The following is a 19,528-nucleotide window of genomic DNA, read 5'->3' on the forward strand; positions in this document are numbered from 1 at the left end:
ATGTACAGAATGGCATCTGATCAAGTCCTGGCTCACCTAGGAGCAAAGGTAAATAAACCATTTTTTAGGACCCATCGCATCTATTGTGGTGCACATCAATCGGAATGGAGATCCGCAAGTGAGGGTCGTCACCACAAAGGTCTTGTCCCTTGTGCGTCTTACTCTTCCCCCACCCCATGGCTCCCTGTGTGTTCCAACAGGCCGTGAGTGCTGCATAGTTTTGGACCATGCCAACAAACAACCCTGGATGGGTTGGATGGCAAAAGGAGCCATGCACAGGAAGGGCAATTGTGAAAATCCGTCCAGCACAAAGATGGCACATCGTGGGTGCTTCACAAGCACTGTGGCTTACCAGCCTCCTGTCACAAGAAATGGCCCCACCTGTGACCTGGACGGGAGCCTCCTTCGCAGCAAAGCAGAGGTGGGCAACTTACGGCCCTCCAGATCTGTTGGCCTACAACTCCCATCAGCCAAAAACACCATGCTGAGAAATAATGTACGCTGTAAACCAAAACTTCTAGAGGGCCATGACTTGCCCACCACTATGGTAAAGGCTGCCAGCCTCAGGGAAATACATTTGGAATTTCTCGCACACAAATGTGGAGCAGATTGTTAGTTTTGAATTTGAAATGCATTTTAGTAATTGTTTCTGCTCTTTTTAGTTGTTGTTTTTGACTCTTAGGCTCTTTTCTTTTTCTCAGTCTTAACTCTGAGATTTCTTTAAGTAAATGCCAAAGAGAAAACTTTGTCTTGTGTATACTTTTATATGGAATTTCAAATATATTTTATTCTGCTCTTTATTTCATAAGGACTGGGGACTAAAGTAGATTATTGTTGATGCTGCTGTTGCTGTTGCTGTTGTTACTGATGATGGTGATGGGAGGCAGAGCAGGAATATTCAGAGTGACCTTGGGAGGAGACAGCAAGTCATCATTCCACCCAGTAGGTCCATCAAAGGCGTGGCCATGATCTCAGCCCCACCAACTTGAGTCTGAACTACTCTGCCAAAAGGAAACGAGCAAATGAAAACCAAAGACCATGAGGGCACATGCTGTGATGCAGGGAGGTTTAATAGGGAGCAGTACAGCACACGAAAGAGCGTCAAGGATGAGGCACTTCCAAACCCGCAGCAAGCCATTCTGTGCAGGGGACGGAATGCACAGACTCTGGAACAAGTGCGGCATTTGAGGGCACAAGGCTCAAATGAACACAGAGAGACCCTCGGGTTCAGAAGTGTCCACGTTTCTTAGCAAGTGCTGAATGCTGGAGTATTCAGAGGGCCCCCCAAAGAAGGTGGAGATGTTGATGACACATGCACGGAAAGTCCTTGGATTGCAGGTGCAAATGGGTTCCAGTTGCCTTGGTAAGCGTGAAGGAAAAGGTCCGTAGCTAGGAGAGGCCGGGAAGAAAACGGAAGAGGGAGGGGCATGCAGTGGGCAGGTCAGGTGCAGGCAGGAGAGTCACGGGTGCTGAGCGAGCAGGGAGCCTATTGCCATGGGTATGACAGCAGGAGGCTCGACATTTGTGACACCCGGGCCCATGCAGTCGTCAGCCATGAATCCGTCTCGCGATTGGTCAGGTCCCGTTTATGTCCGTTCCCTTGAAGCTGGGCTTCCAGCTTAACAGGGCGAGTAGCAGGGGGTGTAGCACACCTTGGGGGGAGGACACGGTCCACAAACTCCCAAGCGGCCAGAACCAGAGAACCCCCCAGAGCTGCTGCCGCCACAGGCCGTGAAGCCTCCCACGCGGAGCGGCTCGCAGGAGGCACTGAGCACCGGTCCTGGGATGGTCAAAACACAAGGAGATGGCTGAATCATAACTTCAGATGGGGGGAGCTGGCTCACACAGCCAACGCTTGCCCCGGAAACAATGCCGAGGCTGCCCGATGGCACTGCTCCGGAAGCTGCAGAGGAGATGCCCCAAAGGGGAACACAGAGAGCCCAGACGGCCGACCGGGAAGCACACGGGAGGGCTACAGGACGGGATGCAGGTTGGGACGGTGCAGGACGGCAGACAGGACATCTTGGAGCGACCGAGCTGGGCCTGGAAAGCAATGTTGGGTGGAGAGTTAGTGTACAGGAAGGGAGTCCGGGAGCTGGAAAGACGGAGGCTGCTCAGCCCTTTCAAGACGGGGAGGCATTTGGCAGAGTGACTACAGAGGGCAAAGATAGTCCTCTCCTGTGTACTACTCATTCAGCCGCTTTTCCATTTTTGGGTGAGAGACACTCAGCCCATATGCATGTGCATACAGACATTTTCCGGTTGGACCAGACGTCTCCTCACCTCGGCCAAAAAGAGCAGGGAGTTGAACGTGATTTGTGGCACGTCCTTCTACGTTCTTCATCCTTCTGCCTCTTTCATGGACTACCTGCACCCTGAGATCCAAAAGAGGAGCCCAGCTTGAAGGCCTGCCTGTCAAAGCAATTGTGCTGGTGGGTAGGAGGATAGGGCCTTCTTGGTAGTGGCCCCCTGGTTGTGGAAATCTGGGCCAATTGATATCAGACTGGCCCTTTCATGACAGGCACCAAAGTAACTTATTCATTTAAGGCTGCTTATCACTGGGTCAGGACAGTCCTGGGTGCATATGGTGCTGTCTGGTTGTAATGGTTAATGTTGGTTGTAGCATTGAGCTCATCATTACTTTTCTTATCGTTGTTACAGTTTTAGAAGAAAATACGGGCTGACTCATGGTAGGGATGTACGGAAGTCACTTACATTTTTGAAAGGTGACATTCGCGTAAATATTTACGTAGCCTATCACGGCAAAAAAAGAGAAAAAAACAGCAAACGCAAATGGTGGCGGCTACGGCGGCCGCCATTTGGGCTCCCTTTTTGTTCTTTGCCCTGATAGGTTACATAAATATTTATGTAGCCTAATATGGCGGGAAAAAAAGGGAATGCAAATGGCGGCCACTACGCCATTTGCACCCCTCTTTTGCCATAATAGCCTACGGAAATATTTACGCAGGCTATCACGGCAAAAAAAAAGGGAACGCAAATGGCGGCCGCCGTAGCCGCCGCCATTTGCCTTCCCTTTTTTTGCCGTGATAGGCTACGTAAATACTTATGCAGCCTATCACGCTTCCGCAGGGACTTACTACGTAAGTATTTACGTAGCCTATTACGGCTATAGTGAGGAAGCGAATGGCGGCTGCGGCCGCAGCCGCCATTCGCATGTCGGTGCGAACGGCAGCAGGTAGGTGTCCCGTTTCACGTGCCTTTCGCGGGGTGGGGGGTGGGCTTCATTCTGCCATGGATTTCAGGGGCTATTTGCGTTGCCCTTATTTTCGCCGTAGTCTACGTAAATCTTTACGTATACTACAGCAACCAACTAAGGAACCTGAATGGCGGCTCCCTATGGGGGCCGCCATTAGCGTACGCGCTTTTTTTTTTTTTTTACGTCATCCGTGATAGGCTACGTGACGATTCACGTAGCCTATCACGGCTGACATTGCAGATCTATCCGTGATAGGCTACGTTAATCGTCACGTAGCCTATCACGGGGGCATTTAAAAAAAAAAAAACTTTTTAGTTCGCGGCCGGGCGAGGTGAGGCGCCTCCTCCCCGGCCTGAATATCGGCCGGACGAGGCGGGAAGCCTCCCCCCCGGCCTGAATTTCAGCCAGGCGAGGCGGGAAGCCTCCCCCCCAGCCTGAACTTTGCGGGGGGAGCAGCGAAGCACCTCCCCCCCACCGCAAACAAGCTTTGAGGACAGGTAAGTGACTTTTGTCCATCCCTAGTGATATCTACCTGAATGTTCACTCCTGATGTGCACTATCCTGCCATACATTTTCAACCCAGAGGTCTGATAACTCAGTGAGAATATCACGAATGTATACCACATATTAGGGATGTACGAAACACCTCCCTGGCTCCACGCCGGGTAATCCGCAGTGGGGGGGAGGCGCTCCATCCCTCCCCCCGGAATCCTGCCGGGCCAACCTACATCCCCTCTTGTAGCCCTCCCGTGTTCTACCCGGTCGGCTGTCTGGGCTCTCTGTGTTCCCCCGGGGGCTTCTCCTCTGCAGGTTCTGGAGCAATGTCATCGAGCAGCCTGAGCATCATTCCCGGGGTAAGCATGGGCAGCATGAGCCAGGCTGCATCATCTGAAATCGTGATTCGGCAACCTGCTGTTATTGTGACCCTCCCAAGAGTATCGCTCAGTGCCTCCTGCGAGCCGGTCTGTGTGGGGGGCTACACTGCCTGTGGCGGCAGCTCTGGGGGCTCTCTGTTTCTGGCTGCTTGGGAGTTTGTGGACTGTGTTCTCCCCCAAGGTGTGCTACACACCCGGCTACTCACTCTGTGAAGCCGGAAACCCAGCTTCAGGGGAATGGATGTAAACGCGACCTGACCAATCGAGAGATGGATTCATGGCTGATGACTTCATGGGCCCGGGAGTCACAAATGTTGAGCCTCCTGGTCTCATACCCATGGCGATAGGCTCCCTGGTCGATCAGCACCTGTGACACTCCTGCCTGCACCTGAACTACCCACTGCATGCCCCTCCCTCTTCCGTTTTCTTCCCAGCCTCTCCTAGCTACGGGCCTTTTGCTTCATGTCTACCAAGGCAGACAGAACCCATTTACGTCTGGAATTCTAGGACCTTCAGTATGTGTATCATCCACAGCTCCACCTTCCTTTGGGGGCCTCTGAATACTCCAGACACAGCAATATTGATGATACTTGCAGTAACCAGTGGCTTCCCTGGTGTTCGTCTGCCTTGTGCCCTTTAATGCTATGCATCTTCAGTGGAAAAGAAAACACACCCCTTCCTCTGCAGAGAATCGCTGGTGGTCTCTGTCGAAGCGGCTCACCACGGAAGCCCTTCAAGACAAGCGCTCTTTCTCCTCCCTGTTAAGTCTTCTTTGCATCACACAAGCTCTTCTCATTTTCTTTGGTGTCTGTTAATTCGATGTTCCTTTGTTGCAGTGAAGATCGCACTCAGATTGCTGGGGTTAGTAGGGAGAAGGGTTTCTTGGTGAGCCCATCAGAGATGTCTCTGATGATTGTTATTTATTTATCTCTCTACCGTTGTTGAATCATCATCATCACCCCCGTCATCATCATCATCATCACCACCATCATCATCATCACCACCATCATCATCATCACCACCGTCATCATCATCATCACCACCATCATCATCATCATCACCACCATCATCATCATCATCATCACCATCACCATCATCATCATCATCGCCATCATCATCATCATCACCATCACCATCATCATCATCATCACCATCACCATCATCATCGCCATGACCCGGCCACGCTTCAGCAGGTTAGAAAAAGGTTAAATGAGAACAGAACAAAATGTGGCCCCCTCCCCAAGCAACATAGGAGGGAGGGATCCTTTAATAGGAGCACCAAAGTAAAAACCGGTATGAAAGTAGCAAGGAGAACTAAGGCAAGCACAAAGCAGTACAGGGGACACGCATGGGGCATTCAGAAGCCTGGGATTTGGACGGCACTGAAATCACATCAAGCTCCCTTCCAGGAGAACCTCTCCGGGGAGAGAATTCCACCACTGTGGTGCCACGCTGAGTAGGCCTTCCCCCATTCTTCACCTGCAGGTCCTTTTTCAGAGTGGGAGGCGCCAAGAAGGGCCTCTAAAGAAGGGAGACCAGTGCTTCTTCAGGTAGACCTGTTCCAAGCCAGGAATGACTATCCCGGTCAAACCTACCTTTTGAACTTCACAGTGTGGATTTAGAAATGGACGCGGTTCCTAGGAAGCTGCCTTATGCCGAGTCAGACGACTGGTCCATCTGGCCCAGTATTGTCAGCACTGATACGATACGATTGCTTAAAGCCATAGGCCACCACAATGTACATTAAAAAGAGAGAGAGCAAAAGAAAAAAAAAAAACCCAGTACAGTCACATATTTGTATAAGCATTAGGGTTGGCGGAGAATTTCTCCCCGAAACTTCAGGGGGCCGAGTGCCAACGTGTTCGGCCCCCGAACAAGTTTCGGGGAGAAATCCTCCGCACCCCCCCGCACCCCGCACCCCCCCCCGGGATGGGACTTACCTTCGCCGAATGTCCCTCCCGGCGGCGGGTCCGGCCGGCGGTTTGGCGGGTGTTCGAGTGGGGTGGGAGCGGCAGCCGGTCTTTCGACCGGCTGCCGCCGCCACCGCCATTGCAATGAAAGAAAAAAGAAAAAAACGCCCCCTGATAGGCTACGTGACGATTCACGTAGCCTATCACGGCTAGATTTGCAAAGTCAGCCATGATAGGCTACGTCAATCGTCACGTAGCCTATCACAGGTGACTTAAAAAAAAAAAAGTGTGTACGGATAATGGCGGCCCCCATAGGGAGCCGCCATTCCCGTTCCTTATTTGGTCGCTGTAGTCTACGTAAACATTTACGTAGAGTACAGCGACCAAATAAGGAACGCGAATGGCGGCTCCCTATGGGGGCCGCCATTAGCGTACGCGCTTTTTTTTTTTTTTTTTTAAAGTCACCCGTGATAGGCTACGTGACGATTCACGTAGCCTATCATGGCTGACTTTGCAGATCTAGCCGTGATAGGCTACGTGAATCGTCACGTAGCCTATCAGGGGGCGTTTTTTTTAAAAAAAAAACTTTCACGTTCGCGGCCGGGCGAGGTGGGAAGCCTCCTCCCCGGCCTGAATTTCGGCCGGGGCGAGGCAGGAAGCCTCCGCCCCCCGGCCTGAACTTCGCGGGGGGACCAGCGAAGCGCCTCCCCCCCACCGCAAACGTCCTTCGAGGACAGGTAAGTGACTTTCGTCCATCCCTAATAAGCATAAATTCATCCATCCAACAGAATCATCCCTAGTAGGCTGTTTGGGCTTTGGCACGTCTTGTCCTTGCTGCCAAGGCAACTTTTGCTTCAGACTTCGGAGGCAGGCGAGATGTTGCACAGCTGATGAGCAAAGGGCTGGATGCACCTGATCTTGTCTGACCCCGGAAGCTAAGCAGGGTCAGCCCTGGGGAGTCCTTGGATGGGAGACCGCCTGGGAATCAGGCTTCCTGCCTTGAGCAGAGGGTGGGACTCCATGGTCTTGAAGGCCCCTTCCAACCCTGTGATGCTATGATTCAAGAAAGTACAGTATGGGAGCGCTCGTGTAGGCAAGGACATGTTGAAACACATCGGGCTGCCTCCCCCTTTCCCCTTCTCCATCTCAAAGCTGTCTCTTGCTGCCTTCTGTGGGGGACAGGGGATATCTGGCTCCCCAGAAGTCGTTGGACTGGACCTCCGATTGCTTTGCCCCATTGTCTGTGCTATGTCGCAGCCACGCATTGCTACACATTGAAGATTTTTTCACACTGAGAAAGGAGGTTTGAAAGAACCCAAAGTACCCACTGCAGTGAATAGCTATGGAATAACTGTGGGGAGAATTAGGAAGTTGCTGCGAAGCGAAGAGGAGTCGGCTGGAGCTGGTGGCAGTCCTGTGTTGTCACTAGGGATACTGCAGGAATTGAGATGGACTAAATGAGCTTGGATGTCCAAGAATCTGACCTGCAGAGCGACCCACTCAGGCTACACAGAGTCCATCGACTTTGGGATGATGTTTTTTTTATCTTCCCTAAATTTACGCATATAAATTTGTAGGAAAATACATAAGTTTCTGCTGAGGAAATGTTGAATGGAATGGGGGAGAATACACCAAATATTAAGTACTAAGGTAAATTAAGTAAATATTTACATAAATACTTATGGAAATACTTACATAATTTTTTGTGTATTTTTCCGCATGATGAAGTTTTTTCAACAAAACTATTCGCATCCATCTGTGGGCAAGCAATGGAACAAAAGGCATTTGACACTCTGCAGAACACAGACGGAGCGCATTTTTAGGGCTGTACGGATGACTTGCCCCATTCTGCTGGGGCCGTCCGCTGGGGATGGGAGGCGATCCATCCCTCCCCACCGGAATCCTCCCCAGCCAGCTCTGCTCTACATGAAGCCAGTGGAGCTTCCAGCCGGAGGCCATTTGCGTCCCTGCGTTGGCTGTGATAGGCTATGTATATACTGACGTAGCCTATCATGGCTAAAGCAGAATGGAAATGGCAGCCACAGACTGGGGCAGCCATTCGCGGGGCTGTGGACGGCCGTCCCGGGGTGATTTCCATGTGGTGGCAGGGGGGATTGCTCCGTTCCTCCATGGACTCCAGGGGACGGAGTATTCTTTAGAATCTGGAACCAAGTATTCTTTAGAATCCGGCCTCACTGGAGTCCGTGGCATAATTCTCTAACGTCCCTACAGATTTTACACCGTCCAAACGTGCCTAGTTGCAAGTGCCTTTATATCTGTCTTTTTGTGAATGGACATGTGACTTACCCTTACTGTCAAATGTTCTGCACAGTCATGTCATGTTCTGCAATAAACTCTTTTAAACAAAGAGGGTATCGCTCAGGCACACCTAAGACAGCCTTCTTTTGGGAAGCCCCTAGGAAGAGGAAGTGTTTTGGCTGAAAGTAAATGGAGACCCAAAAAAAGGTGCATGCCTGCTGGCTCTGCAGGACCTCGTCGTGCCGTTCCTCAGAGGATTCTGTGGCACGGACTGAAGGGAATGCGATCCCATTTCAGTCCATGGAGGAATTCTCTGACATCCCTAGATTGCTGGCCTTGGTCATGTGGCCATCATTTGGTGGCACTCATAAGGGAGAGGGATTTCTTGGTGAGCCCATCCTGCATCCCACTAATTATTTTTTATTCCTTTTTTTCTATTATTCTTGACTTGTTGTTGTTGTTGTTAATATTTGACCACTCTTCAGCAGGTTCCTGTAGTAAGGTTAGAGAAAAGTTCAAAGGGAAACGGAACAAAGTACGACAAAAACCAGAGCAAAAGGGAAACTTTTTCCAAATTAAAAACATTAAAAAAAAAACCAGTATGAAAGTAACAAGCAGAACTGACACAAACATGAAGCATCGTAGCTGACTGGTATGGGGCATTCAGAAGCCTGGGATTTGGAAGGCACTGAAATTGCGTCAAACTCTCTTCCAGGAGAACCTATCCAGGGTGAATTCCACCACTGTGGTGCCACCACTGAGTAGACCTTCCCCCATTCTTCACCTACAGAGCATTTTTTGGAGTGGGAGGCACCGAAAGAAGGGCCTCTAAAAAGGGAGACTAGTGCACCTTCAGGTAGACCCGTTCCAAGCCACGAATGGCTTTCAAGGTCAGAGCTGCCTTTTGACCTTCAAAGTATGGATTTAGAAATGGACGAGGTTCCTAGGAAGCTGCCTTCTGCCAAGTCAGATTACTGGTCTATCTAGCCCAGTGTTGTCAGCACTGATTGGCAGCAGCGGCTCTCCAGGGTTTCGGGTAGGGATGGGGGAGAATTTCTCCCCGAAACTTCAGGGGGGCGAGTGCCAACGCATTCGGCCCCCCGAAATCGGCGGTGAAATTCTCCGCCACTCCCCCGCCCCCCCCGGGATGGGACTTACCTCCTCCGAATGTCCCTCTTGGTGGTGGGTCCCGGCGGCGGTTCGGCGGGCTTTTGTCCGGGGGCGGGGGCGGCAGCTGGTCTTTCGACCGGCTGCCGCCACCACCATTACAACTGAATTAAAAAAACAACAACCCCGTGATAGGCTACGTAACGATTAACGTAGCCTATCACGGCTAGATCTGCAAAGTCAGCCATGATAGGCTACGTAAATCGTCACGTAGCCTATCACAGGTGACTTTGTAAATCTAGCCGTGATAGGCTGCGTAAATCATTACGTAGCCTATCACGGGGCTTTTTTTTTTTTTTTTCTTTTGACGTTTGCGGCCGGGGAGACGGGGCGCTTCTCCCCAGCCTGAATTTCGTCCGGGCGAGGCGGCAAGCTTCCCCCCCCAGCCTGAATTTCGGCCGGGCGAGGCGGGAAGCCTCCCCCCCCGGCCTGAATTTTGGGGGGAGAAGCAAAGCGCCTCCCCCCCACTGCGAAGCAAGCTGCGAGACCAGGTAAGTGACTTTCGTACATCCCTAGTTTGGGGCACAACGTTTCCCCCAGCCCTACCTGGAGATGCTGGGGATGCGAGCTGGGACCTCCTGGGTGCCAAGAAAGTCTGTGCAGTTGCCATGCAAAGCACAGTGTGATGTGAACATCATGCCCAGTCCCAGGTAACAGCTTCACAGCTGTATTCTGGCCACATTGTAGGTTCCAAACCGTCCTTGGGAGATTCCAGGGGAGGAAGCAGGGAGGAGCTTCCTTCCGTGTGTTCCCTTGAGTCCTCTCCCAGAGAAGATGACGCCCTGCTTAGGTCTCTCCTCTCCATGGGAGAAGCAAGCCACTGAGAAATCTTCACCCCAGATTGTTGTAGGAGTTACCTGCTGGGAAGGGAAAGTAAATATAGCTATGTGGAAAGGGAAATTTGAGAATAATATGTCATAGGATACTGGTTATAAGAGCCATCACAAAAGCCAGGGAAGGAAGGACAGGGCCTTGGGACTTCCTTCACTTTGTCACTGGAAATGCTAGCAAAGGAATCCCAGACTTATTCCCTAAAAACTCCACATGTATTTCTCCTTCTTCTTCTCTGTCCCCATCTCCATCCCTGTCTCCGCCTCCTTCTCCTCCTCTGCATGGCACAAATGACATATCCATAGGTATAATCAGCAGAAAACAGAACTCATCAAAGCTATCCAACTTACATCTCAAAGCTCATGCTGACCCATGTCCAAATCAAATTGCTAACTTTGCCAACCTTTTGTCATGAAAATGTGTATTTATTTTCATGCTCATATTTCCCTCAGAATGCATCAATTGTGTGCACTTTTTGTAATGTATAGATTTTCTCCGATTGACTAAAATGCCTTTGTATGCATTTTTCCATGCCTATTTTTTCAAATGCATGTATTTTCGAACACATTTTTGTGGTTGTTGAATCAGTGACATTGGAAGCTCAAAAGTGCACTACCCATCCTCTTTGGGGCTGTGTTTGATGCCAGGAAGTGTGAAATGGAGAAATCTGCCCAAAATATGAATGAAAAATGAATTTCTCACCCATCCCTAGAAGGGTTTATCAATATGCATTATCCAGTATAACATGGGAGGTGAACCTATTTCAGTGTCAGAGAAACTCTCTTGGGGCATGCTTTCTTGGGGCATGCAGTTATAGACTGGTCTACATCTAGACTGATTCCAGAACAGTGAACAATAAAAGATACAAAGCCCCAGTTTGGGGGGAACTGTAGTCACTGACATAGAATCCGAGTGAGAAGGGGATGGTGCAGGATCAGGCCCAGCCGTGGGAAGCCAGGAGCCTGAGAGCTCAACTCTACCAGGGCTCCCATTAGCTTGCCTGCTGGGGTTGATGGTGGTGAAGGGGAGATGCAGGCTGCTGATAAGGCCTATCTCCCTCCACAGCTGGGGGGGCCTGACCTCGATGGAGGCACCTGCTTCCTGACCAGGGGGCCTTCTATGCATACGGGGCAGTAGGAAAGGGTGACTCAGGGGTGTCTCCTCTCCTGTGTTGTCTTTTCAAGAGGGCAGAGCAGAGGCATACTGTGAGCCAAAGCCATCGCCAAAGAGGAATGTTTCCCTGCCACAATTGAAGGTCTGGTATGGATCCTTAGTGACCAATACCCTGTGTTTAAGCCAGAGCCTTTGCAAGAACCAATGCTAGGATAACTTGCAAAGCTTCTCCCGCTTTCTCTTGGAGCCTTAGGACTTTCCAGGAGTTATGCTGCCAGCTTGAGCCAGGGCTGCTTGTTTTGGTGGTCATGAACTGAACCTGGTGTAACTCTTCTGTTGAGACCCGTTATCTGTGGATATCTGTTGGGGAAGTAAAGGCATGAACCTGCTTACTGGAATTATGGCAGTGAATGGCTTTACTGTGGATTAGGCCTCATCTCTGGGAAGTCAGGTCCCAACAGACTCTCAGTGGAAGCCCTCAAGAAGAGGCCAGGCAGCATTAGTTGGGGCTGCTCCAGCTCTGGAATTTCTGTGTGAAGCTGCCGTTTGGACCAGATGGCCAACAAGACAGGTCCAAGAAGATGCCAGGATTCTATGCCAGGGTTTGAAGCTGAGATGTCAGGCATGGGAAGCGTCTTCTCTAATGTGCACCTCAACACCTTCTTTTCCTCTGTGATGACTTGGTACCCATGGGTCACTCCTGTGTGTGCCTTCTAGCACGGCAGTGTTTTCCCCCACTCACCCCCTTTGAAATGATAATGATGATGAGAATCACCATCATCATCCAGGGACAGTGACAGGGGGAAAGATGCTCGGGGGGGGGGGTAGCAAATGCAGCCACAGGCCATTATCCATCCTAATTTTAGGTGAAGAAAACAGCAAGTTGCAAAAAGTATATTGGGTTTGATGCACAGTTGCGAGTGAAATTCACCACCCTGTTTGTGGGCAGAGATGTTGAGGGTGGGGCATTTTGGGGTGTGTGTGTAGAAATTAACAAATTGTTTGGAGGGTGCCTGAAAGAACACCAGCAGATAATATATCAGAGGAAAATAGCAATGTGAGAAAGTGTAGCCCAGTTCAAGAATATTTCTTTACTGAACATGGCTGTATACACATGGCTTGTGCAGACAGAATGGGCCTGACTGAGGAAGGGTGTTCAATCTTGTAAATGCCACAATGGGATAATTCTTCAATCTGTAAGAGTTTTGATTGGATTCACTGGGATTCACACACCATGTGCCCATTCCTTAGAAGTCTGACGTGGTGTCTTAATTTTAAAAAAGAAAGAAAACCACTGGAGGTATCCATGAGTATCTGAACAGGAATCCCTCCACTTGTCATGCAATGATATTAGCATGAATTACTCACTTGGCAGCCAAAGCTTCAGTCTCAGCAGAATCATGTCCACAAAAGTCTGAGCTCCCTGTGCACCTACCTCCCCAATTTGCACACTCCTTCCCTTTAATACTCAACAAAAAAAGAATACAAAGAGTAGCATTTTAAAGCTCAGCTGTAAATCAAAGGCTGAGCATTTGGGGTTAATACTGCAGTGCCACCAAATTAGAGGAAAGCACTAAAACTGGGTCATCCATGTTCCAAGCCCTGTTCCTCCATCCCGTATCAAGCCCTGGCATGCAACGCCCTGCGTCCTGAAAACAGAAGGTGGGGGGAGAGAGATTCCTACACATGTGGAACAAGGAGGGTTCAGGACAAAGCAATCTTGCAATTGGGGAGAAACAACAACACCAGGCCCAAATGGAGAGATTTGTACATCCCTAGACTGGCTCTTTCTACCTTGGCCAACACTAACATTGGACATCGCAGGCACTTTTTCTCCAAAGCCATGAAAGGCAAGGCTGTGCATCTCAGCAAAACTCGCGCTCGATGGAATAGTGCACATCTTTGAGATGTACGCAGCCTTCTCTCATTGATTAACATGCATTTGTGCACATCTTTAGGAAGGATGCTTTTTTTCCAAGCACGTGTCTCAGATATACTCATGCTTTTGAATGCAGTTTGGGGAGGGGGACACAATACACCTTGCAAGCTGGGAAAAGTAGGTTGCATGCATCACAGGTTGCTCCAAAGTCAGTTGGATCATAGGTTACATTTAAGTCTGTGTTCATTCAATCCGAACCATGCAAACTGGGTAAATCCTGATCAAAAAATGACCTGAAACAAATGTTTAATTCATCCTGAGGCATATAGTGCTGGAGGAGGAGGAGGAGGAAAAAAGAAGTGGAAGAAATTTTGCATACACCCCTCATGAAAGGGGGCATATCTATTGGGCCTGTAGACCTCCATACAGCAGGAGTGCTGTGTTCCATGTCATAGAAGCTCGCGGAGGCCTCATTTCAGCAGCTCACGGAGTCAAAGGCAAAAGGGGATGGGTCCAAAAACCTAAAAATAAAAGACCAGCCATTTTTGCTGAAAGCTCTTCCTTCCTTTGACGATGCCTTAGGAGGGGCTTTTCAAACTTTTATAATTGGGGTGGTGGTTCACTGAAGAACAGGAAGTTGGGAGAAAGGTGCGTGGTCATCTGGGAAACCCAGAGAGAAGATTGGGACCCAAGGAGGCTGGATTTGCCCGCACACCTGGGGTTTTCCAACCCTGCTATAGATGTATCTACAAAAAGGCAGGGCCACAATGGGAGAGCAGCAGAGAGTGGCCAGGAACATAAGAACATTAGAAGAAGAGCCATGCTGGATCAGACCAAGGGTCCATCTAGTCCAGCACTCTCTTCAACCAGTGGCCAACCAGCTGTTGGACAGGAACCCAGAAGCAGGGCATGAGCACAACAGCACCCTCATGCCCATGTGCCCCAGCAACTGGTGTACATAGGCTCACTTCCTGTGGTCCTGGAGATAGCACAGGGATTGAGTACCACTGATGCTGGAGGTTGCACGTAAAGAGATTGAATTCAATCCAATTGGGGAGTTTTGCACACATTTCAGGAGGTCTGCACAAATCTCCCTTTTGATTGTTGCTCGATTTGGACAAATCTTCCATTTCCGCTACGCTGGCAACAATTGCAGGTGAGAACCAGAACTGAGAATGAGATGAACGGTGAGAAGATGTTGACAGAGTTGTAGTGTTGGTGAACATCACTCCTTCATCAATCCCTACAGGAATCTTGTTTCTCCTCTCAAAGCAGTCCAACATCCCATTTCAAACACACCAAACATGGTCACAAGCAGGAGAATGTGTTCTCCAGAAAAGTTCTCAAATTGTCGGCCAAAGTTGGATAACTTTGATGAGTACTCTTTTTTTGCTGATTCTCATATACCTATGAGATATGTCATTTGTGCCATGAAGAGGAGAAGGAGAAGGAGAAGGAGAAGGAGAAGGAGAAATACATGTTGAGCTTTTAGGGAGTAAGCCTGGGATTCCTTTACTAGCTTTCCCAATGAGAAACTCAAGGGGAGCAGGCTTGGAAACTGAATTTTGCATGTCAACAGGTGGACTTGGTGTGGTTCTTAATAATGCACATCATGCATTTGGATCACACTCAGACTTTTAGTGCTAGGAAAGAGGCCCTTCCCAAAGTAAGAAATACACCAGTTGAAAAGTCCACCTGTAATCTGAAGAACAGGAATAGACCTCACTAGGCATTCTGTGAAGATGTCACCCACATGAACATGCACAGAATACAGCACAGTGAGTGATCCACCTTTACATTTATGATCCGATTACAGCAAAATGAAGCAAAATCTCCAACTTAGACTGGCTTAATTGTCAAATGAGAGGGGAAAGCAGGGTGTAATATGCACTCCCAAATATGCAGGATTAGTGAGGGGCGGATGGTCACAAAGCACAGCAGGTCTTTGATTTGAGCCTTTGAATGATGAGATAGACAGAATGTGTTATTCTCTGGGGCCACAGCATGGCTCATCTCCTCAGGCGATGAGAACCTGTATAAAAGATCTCACATCGCTAGACTTTTCCATCAGCTCCTTTCGCCTCCTTACACTTCTCTTCTTCAGCAATCTCAGTAAGTTGGATGTCACTCAATATGAGATGTGTCTACTGATCAGGAGATGTCTCTGTTACAAGAAAATAGAGTAGATGCTAGACTTCTTGAAAGCAATTACTGTTGTATGGTTGTTGTTGTTGTTGTTTTTGCAAGTGGTCACCACCAGGTATTCAGACAACGAAACTCAATCTCTTCGGCTGAAGTTGGCCATATGGCGATGCCATAGATGCGTTTGTAGCTCATCTTGCCAGCTACTCAAGATGCGGCATTGGTGAGCACAGGTCTAAAATGTTCCAACTAAAATTTATGATGGGAATTTCCTTTAGTAAAAATGTAGGATGGGGTACTATCTTCAGAAATACTATTAGTCAACTGATGCTGAAAAAAGCCTCAACCTGATACTAAATAACTGTATTTGGAAGTCATGCACATAACAAGTGAATTAATTTCATGGAGCCTTGGATTTGATGGATGTTGAATGTGGGTCCAAACAAGATTTGGACAAATTGAGAATTCGTTAGTTGGAGAGAGAGACAAAGGAAAGGCTTTGAGGACTAGGGTCTCATTTGGGACTCCTGAATCAACTCAGATTTAGTTTGGGCAGTCAACATTCCTGTCAGCCACATACCTTGAGCACTAGATTTGGGACACATTTTCACAATCTGCTGTGATCGTCAGGAGCACATTGCATTCCAAATATGTGTGGATGACAGGTTAATCAGTGACTATAAACCAGGGGAGGTTGCGTCTTTTTACATGTTTGAAAACACTGCCTTGTCTCATAGAACCGATGTTGGACGCCAGCTATGAAATATGGCCTGCCTGTTAACTTTCCAAAGAATCGGACTGGCCGTTATGGGAGAAAGAGTATTAGAGCAGATAGCGCTTGGTCTGGCAAGGCAAGGTGTATGTTCTTAAAAAAATAGCTAACCATGAAATATCAGTTCTTGCATCCATCCATGCAGAGTTTCCACTCCTCCTCCTCCTCCTTACTCTACTTGCCTATAGTTACAAATGCACAGAACCGAGTTCTGATGGATTTTATGATTTTAGAAAACTTGCCCCACTGAAAGAGAAATTCAGGCTACAAAGTCAACCTCTATTTCTTAAAGAGAAGAAACTCATAAGTACTTACAAATCAGGACTTGGCTTCCACTGGGGAAAGTGGTGGGTTGTATGTTCATTTCAGGTATGCGTGCTTTTTCTGTGCATTTCCATTCACATGTGCAAGTGTATTCATTCTTGTTGTATTTCAGGTCATCCTCTCCATCATGGTGCCCTGCTGTTGCATTCCATCCTGCACCATCCCATGTGGACCCATCCTTCCCACTCGCTCTGAGCAACCTTCCAGGTCCCCATCCTACATCATCGCATGTGGACCCGTCTCTCCAAGTCACTCTGAGCAACCTTCCGGCACCCCGTCCTTCATCATCCCATGTGGACCCATCCTTCCCAGTCGCTCTGAGCAACCTTCTGGCACCCCGTCCTTCATCATCCCATGTGGACCCATCTCTCCCAGTCGCTCTGAGCAACCTTCTGGCACCCCGTCCTTCATCATCCCATTTGGACCCATCTCTCCCAGTCACTCTGAGCAACCTTCCGGCACCACGTCCTTTATCATTCCATGTGGACCCATCTCTCCCAGTCGCTCTGAGCAACCTTCTGGCACCCCGTCCTTCATCATCCCATGTGGACCCATCTCTCCCAGTCCCTCTGAGCAACCTTCCGGCACCCCATCTTTCATCATCCCATGTGGACCCGTCCTTCCCAGTCGCTCTGAGCAACCTTCTGGCACCCTGTCCTTTACCATCCCATGTGGACCTGTCCTTCCCAGTCGCTCGGAGCAACCTTCTCGCACCCCGTCCTTCATCATCCCATGTGGATCCGTCCTTCCCAATCGCTCGGAGCAACCGTCCGGCACCCTGTCCTTCATCGTCCCATGCGGACCCATCCTTCCCAGTCGCTCTGAGCAACCTTCCAGCACCCCATCCTCCACCATTCCATGTGGATGTGGACTCATCTTTCCCATTCACTGTGAGTAGCCTTCCAGCATCCAACACTGCACCATCCCGTGTGGACCCGTCCTTCCCAGTGGGTGGCTGCTGATCCTCCTTCACCCAAATTAACATCCCATCATGCAGCCCACATTGTTCTCCTTGCTCATACACACACGGACACATGGAATGGCTCTTCTGGTACATGACCAACCCGGTTTTGAAAATTACGCTCCAGAGATTCACAGCTAAGCTTGTGGGCATTGGGTGTCAAAAGTGATGAGCAATCACAATTTTCAGGGAGAGGTCTACTCTTTGTTTTCTGTGGTTGATCAGCACTTTTGACAGTGAGTCCCAACGTTCATCACGATGTTTTTCAACCTTCATTATCCATCATCTTCCTTCACTGGCTTTTGTGATGGCTCTTATAACCAGTGTCCTATGACATATTATTCTCAGATTTCCCTTTCCACATAGCTATATTTACTTTCCCACTCCTGGTGGTACTTCTAAAAACCACATTGCTAACTACTGATCTTCATCACTTTCCGTATGGTGTTTTCTTCAGTACTGCAAATGTTCTCAGTCTCTTTCCTGTATGATGTTTCCTATCCAATAAAGTCTTCTATAGTGCATGGAAAAAAATACTCTCTTGTTTCCATTGTATATAGAGTTTCCACATTCTGCCAAAGAAGGCCCAAGAGATCAAGAAAAAACTTGGGTTTGGGTCCTTGGACAATTGCTTGTGAATTACAGGGTTCCATTTGCAGGGAGGTTTGTGAGGTTTCAAGGGAACCCCAATGCCACTTCCAAAGGTCACCCCAAACAATCAAGGGGTTGGAGCAACTCCCTTGTGAGGAAAGGCTACAATGTCTGGGTTTCTTTAGGTTAGGGGGGGAAAGTGTGTAAGGGGAGACATGCTAGAAGGGTATACATTTATGCCTGCTGTGGAGGAAGTCAATAGGGAGAGATTTTTCTCCCTCTCTCATAATGCTACAACCAAATGGGGTCATCCAAGTAAGTTGAGGGTGGGAGATTCAGAGCAAAGGAGGGACTTCTTCACACACTCCTAGGGATGTACGAATTTTGTTTATTCTGCTCCATTTGTGGATTGTCAGGTCTCTTTCATGCTGCCATGTGTTCTTTGATGGAACCAGATCTCCCCCCCCACTCCTCTTTAGAAAAGTACACCAAAGCATCTGACACAATTTATTGCAAAAACAAAGTCACCCACCCCACTCAAAAAGTTACCGGAAATGCAAGCTGAGTCAGGGGCACTGTGGAATTCTGGTGAGGCCCCGAAGGCCCAGATTTCCTGGCAACGGACAACCCGAAATTCACTCCACACAATATGGTGCTGGGCACTAATTTGGAGGTCAGAAGCCTCTGTGTTTTGGAGTCGAAGTCTTTGCTTTGTTTTGCTGCACCTGACAACCAGCGGGCGGGCTCCCGCTCTGCAACCAGGTCCGGCCCCACCATTAGGGAGAGTGAGGTGGCTGCTTCAGGCGGCAGTTTTAGTGTGTGTGCGGGGAGGCAGCAGTGAGGCATTGGGAGGACAGAACTGTGGGTGCTACGCAGCCCATCTTGCACCCCTTCAGCCAATTTGCAGTCTTCCGGTATGGTGGAAAACACCGTCCGATTGCCACTATTGCAGTAAGATTCACCTCTCACTTTGGTTGACTCCTGTGGGTGGAATGGGCTGTGTGTGAGATTTTATCATGGGCAGCACTGGGAAAGCCTTCCACTGGGAACTCTCCCCTTGCCCCCCAGCCTAGGACGTTTCCTGTGAACCTCCATCCATCAGATAGGCATGTGAACATCTGTAAAAGAGGCCGTCAAGGTTTTCTGGTGAACACCTAGAAGCATATCCCAAACTCATGTCCATAACGGATTGCAGCCACCCCCACCCCAGTTCACATACCAAACCATGGGTGTATGTGTTACTGTGCATTTCCCCAAAGGTATGCATTCCCGCTGCACATTTCCGACGTCACACAACATCCGCCCATGGACGAAAGTGTTAAACTGCACCACTTTGCAATTGCATATTTGCAAAGTTCTTCTCCAATAAAACTGCACATTATTCAAACCTGGCCACATGTAGGGGTGCACGAAAGCCACTTACCTGATCTCGCAGCTTTTCGCGGTGGAGGGGAGGTGCTTCGCTGCTCTCCCCGTGAAGTTCAGGC

General features: G+C 49.2%; 1 protein-coding gene and 1 long non-coding RNA gene across 2 annotated transcripts; one reads left to right on the forward strand and one right to left on the reverse strand.

Moving 5' to 3' along the window:
- Positions 1–1,050: 1,050 nt before the first annotated feature.
- Positions 1,051–5,334, reverse strand: LOC146334602 (uncharacterized). Its single transcript, XR_014786375.1, has 2 exons — positions 4,766–5,334; positions 1,051–2,043 (listed from the first exon to the last, which is right to left on the reverse strand). It is a non-coding gene; the product is annotated as an uncharacterized LOC146334602 (long non-coding RNA).
- LOC146334603 (uncharacterized) lies at positions 5,263–17,977 on the forward strand. The gene is made up of 3 exons (XM_084823619.1): positions 5,263–5,285; positions 9,773–9,919; positions 16,602–17,977. The coding sequence occupies exons 1-3, from the start codon at positions 5,263–5,265 to the stop codon at positions 17,449–17,451; spliced, it is 1,020 nt and encodes a 339-aa protein (XP_084679745.1). The 3' UTR covers positions 17,452–17,977.
- The last annotated feature ends 1,551 nt before the right edge of the window (positions 17,978–19,528 follow it).

The sequence above is a fragment of the Heloderma suspectum genome, chromosome 17 (assembly GCF_057233095.1).
Source record: "Heloderma suspectum isolate Gila_16-S chromosome 17, 16-S_ref, whole genome shotgun sequence".
In the NCBI taxonomy this organism is placed as follows: Eukaryota; Metazoa; Chordata; class Lepidosauria; order Squamata; family Helodermatidae; genus Heloderma; species Heloderma suspectum.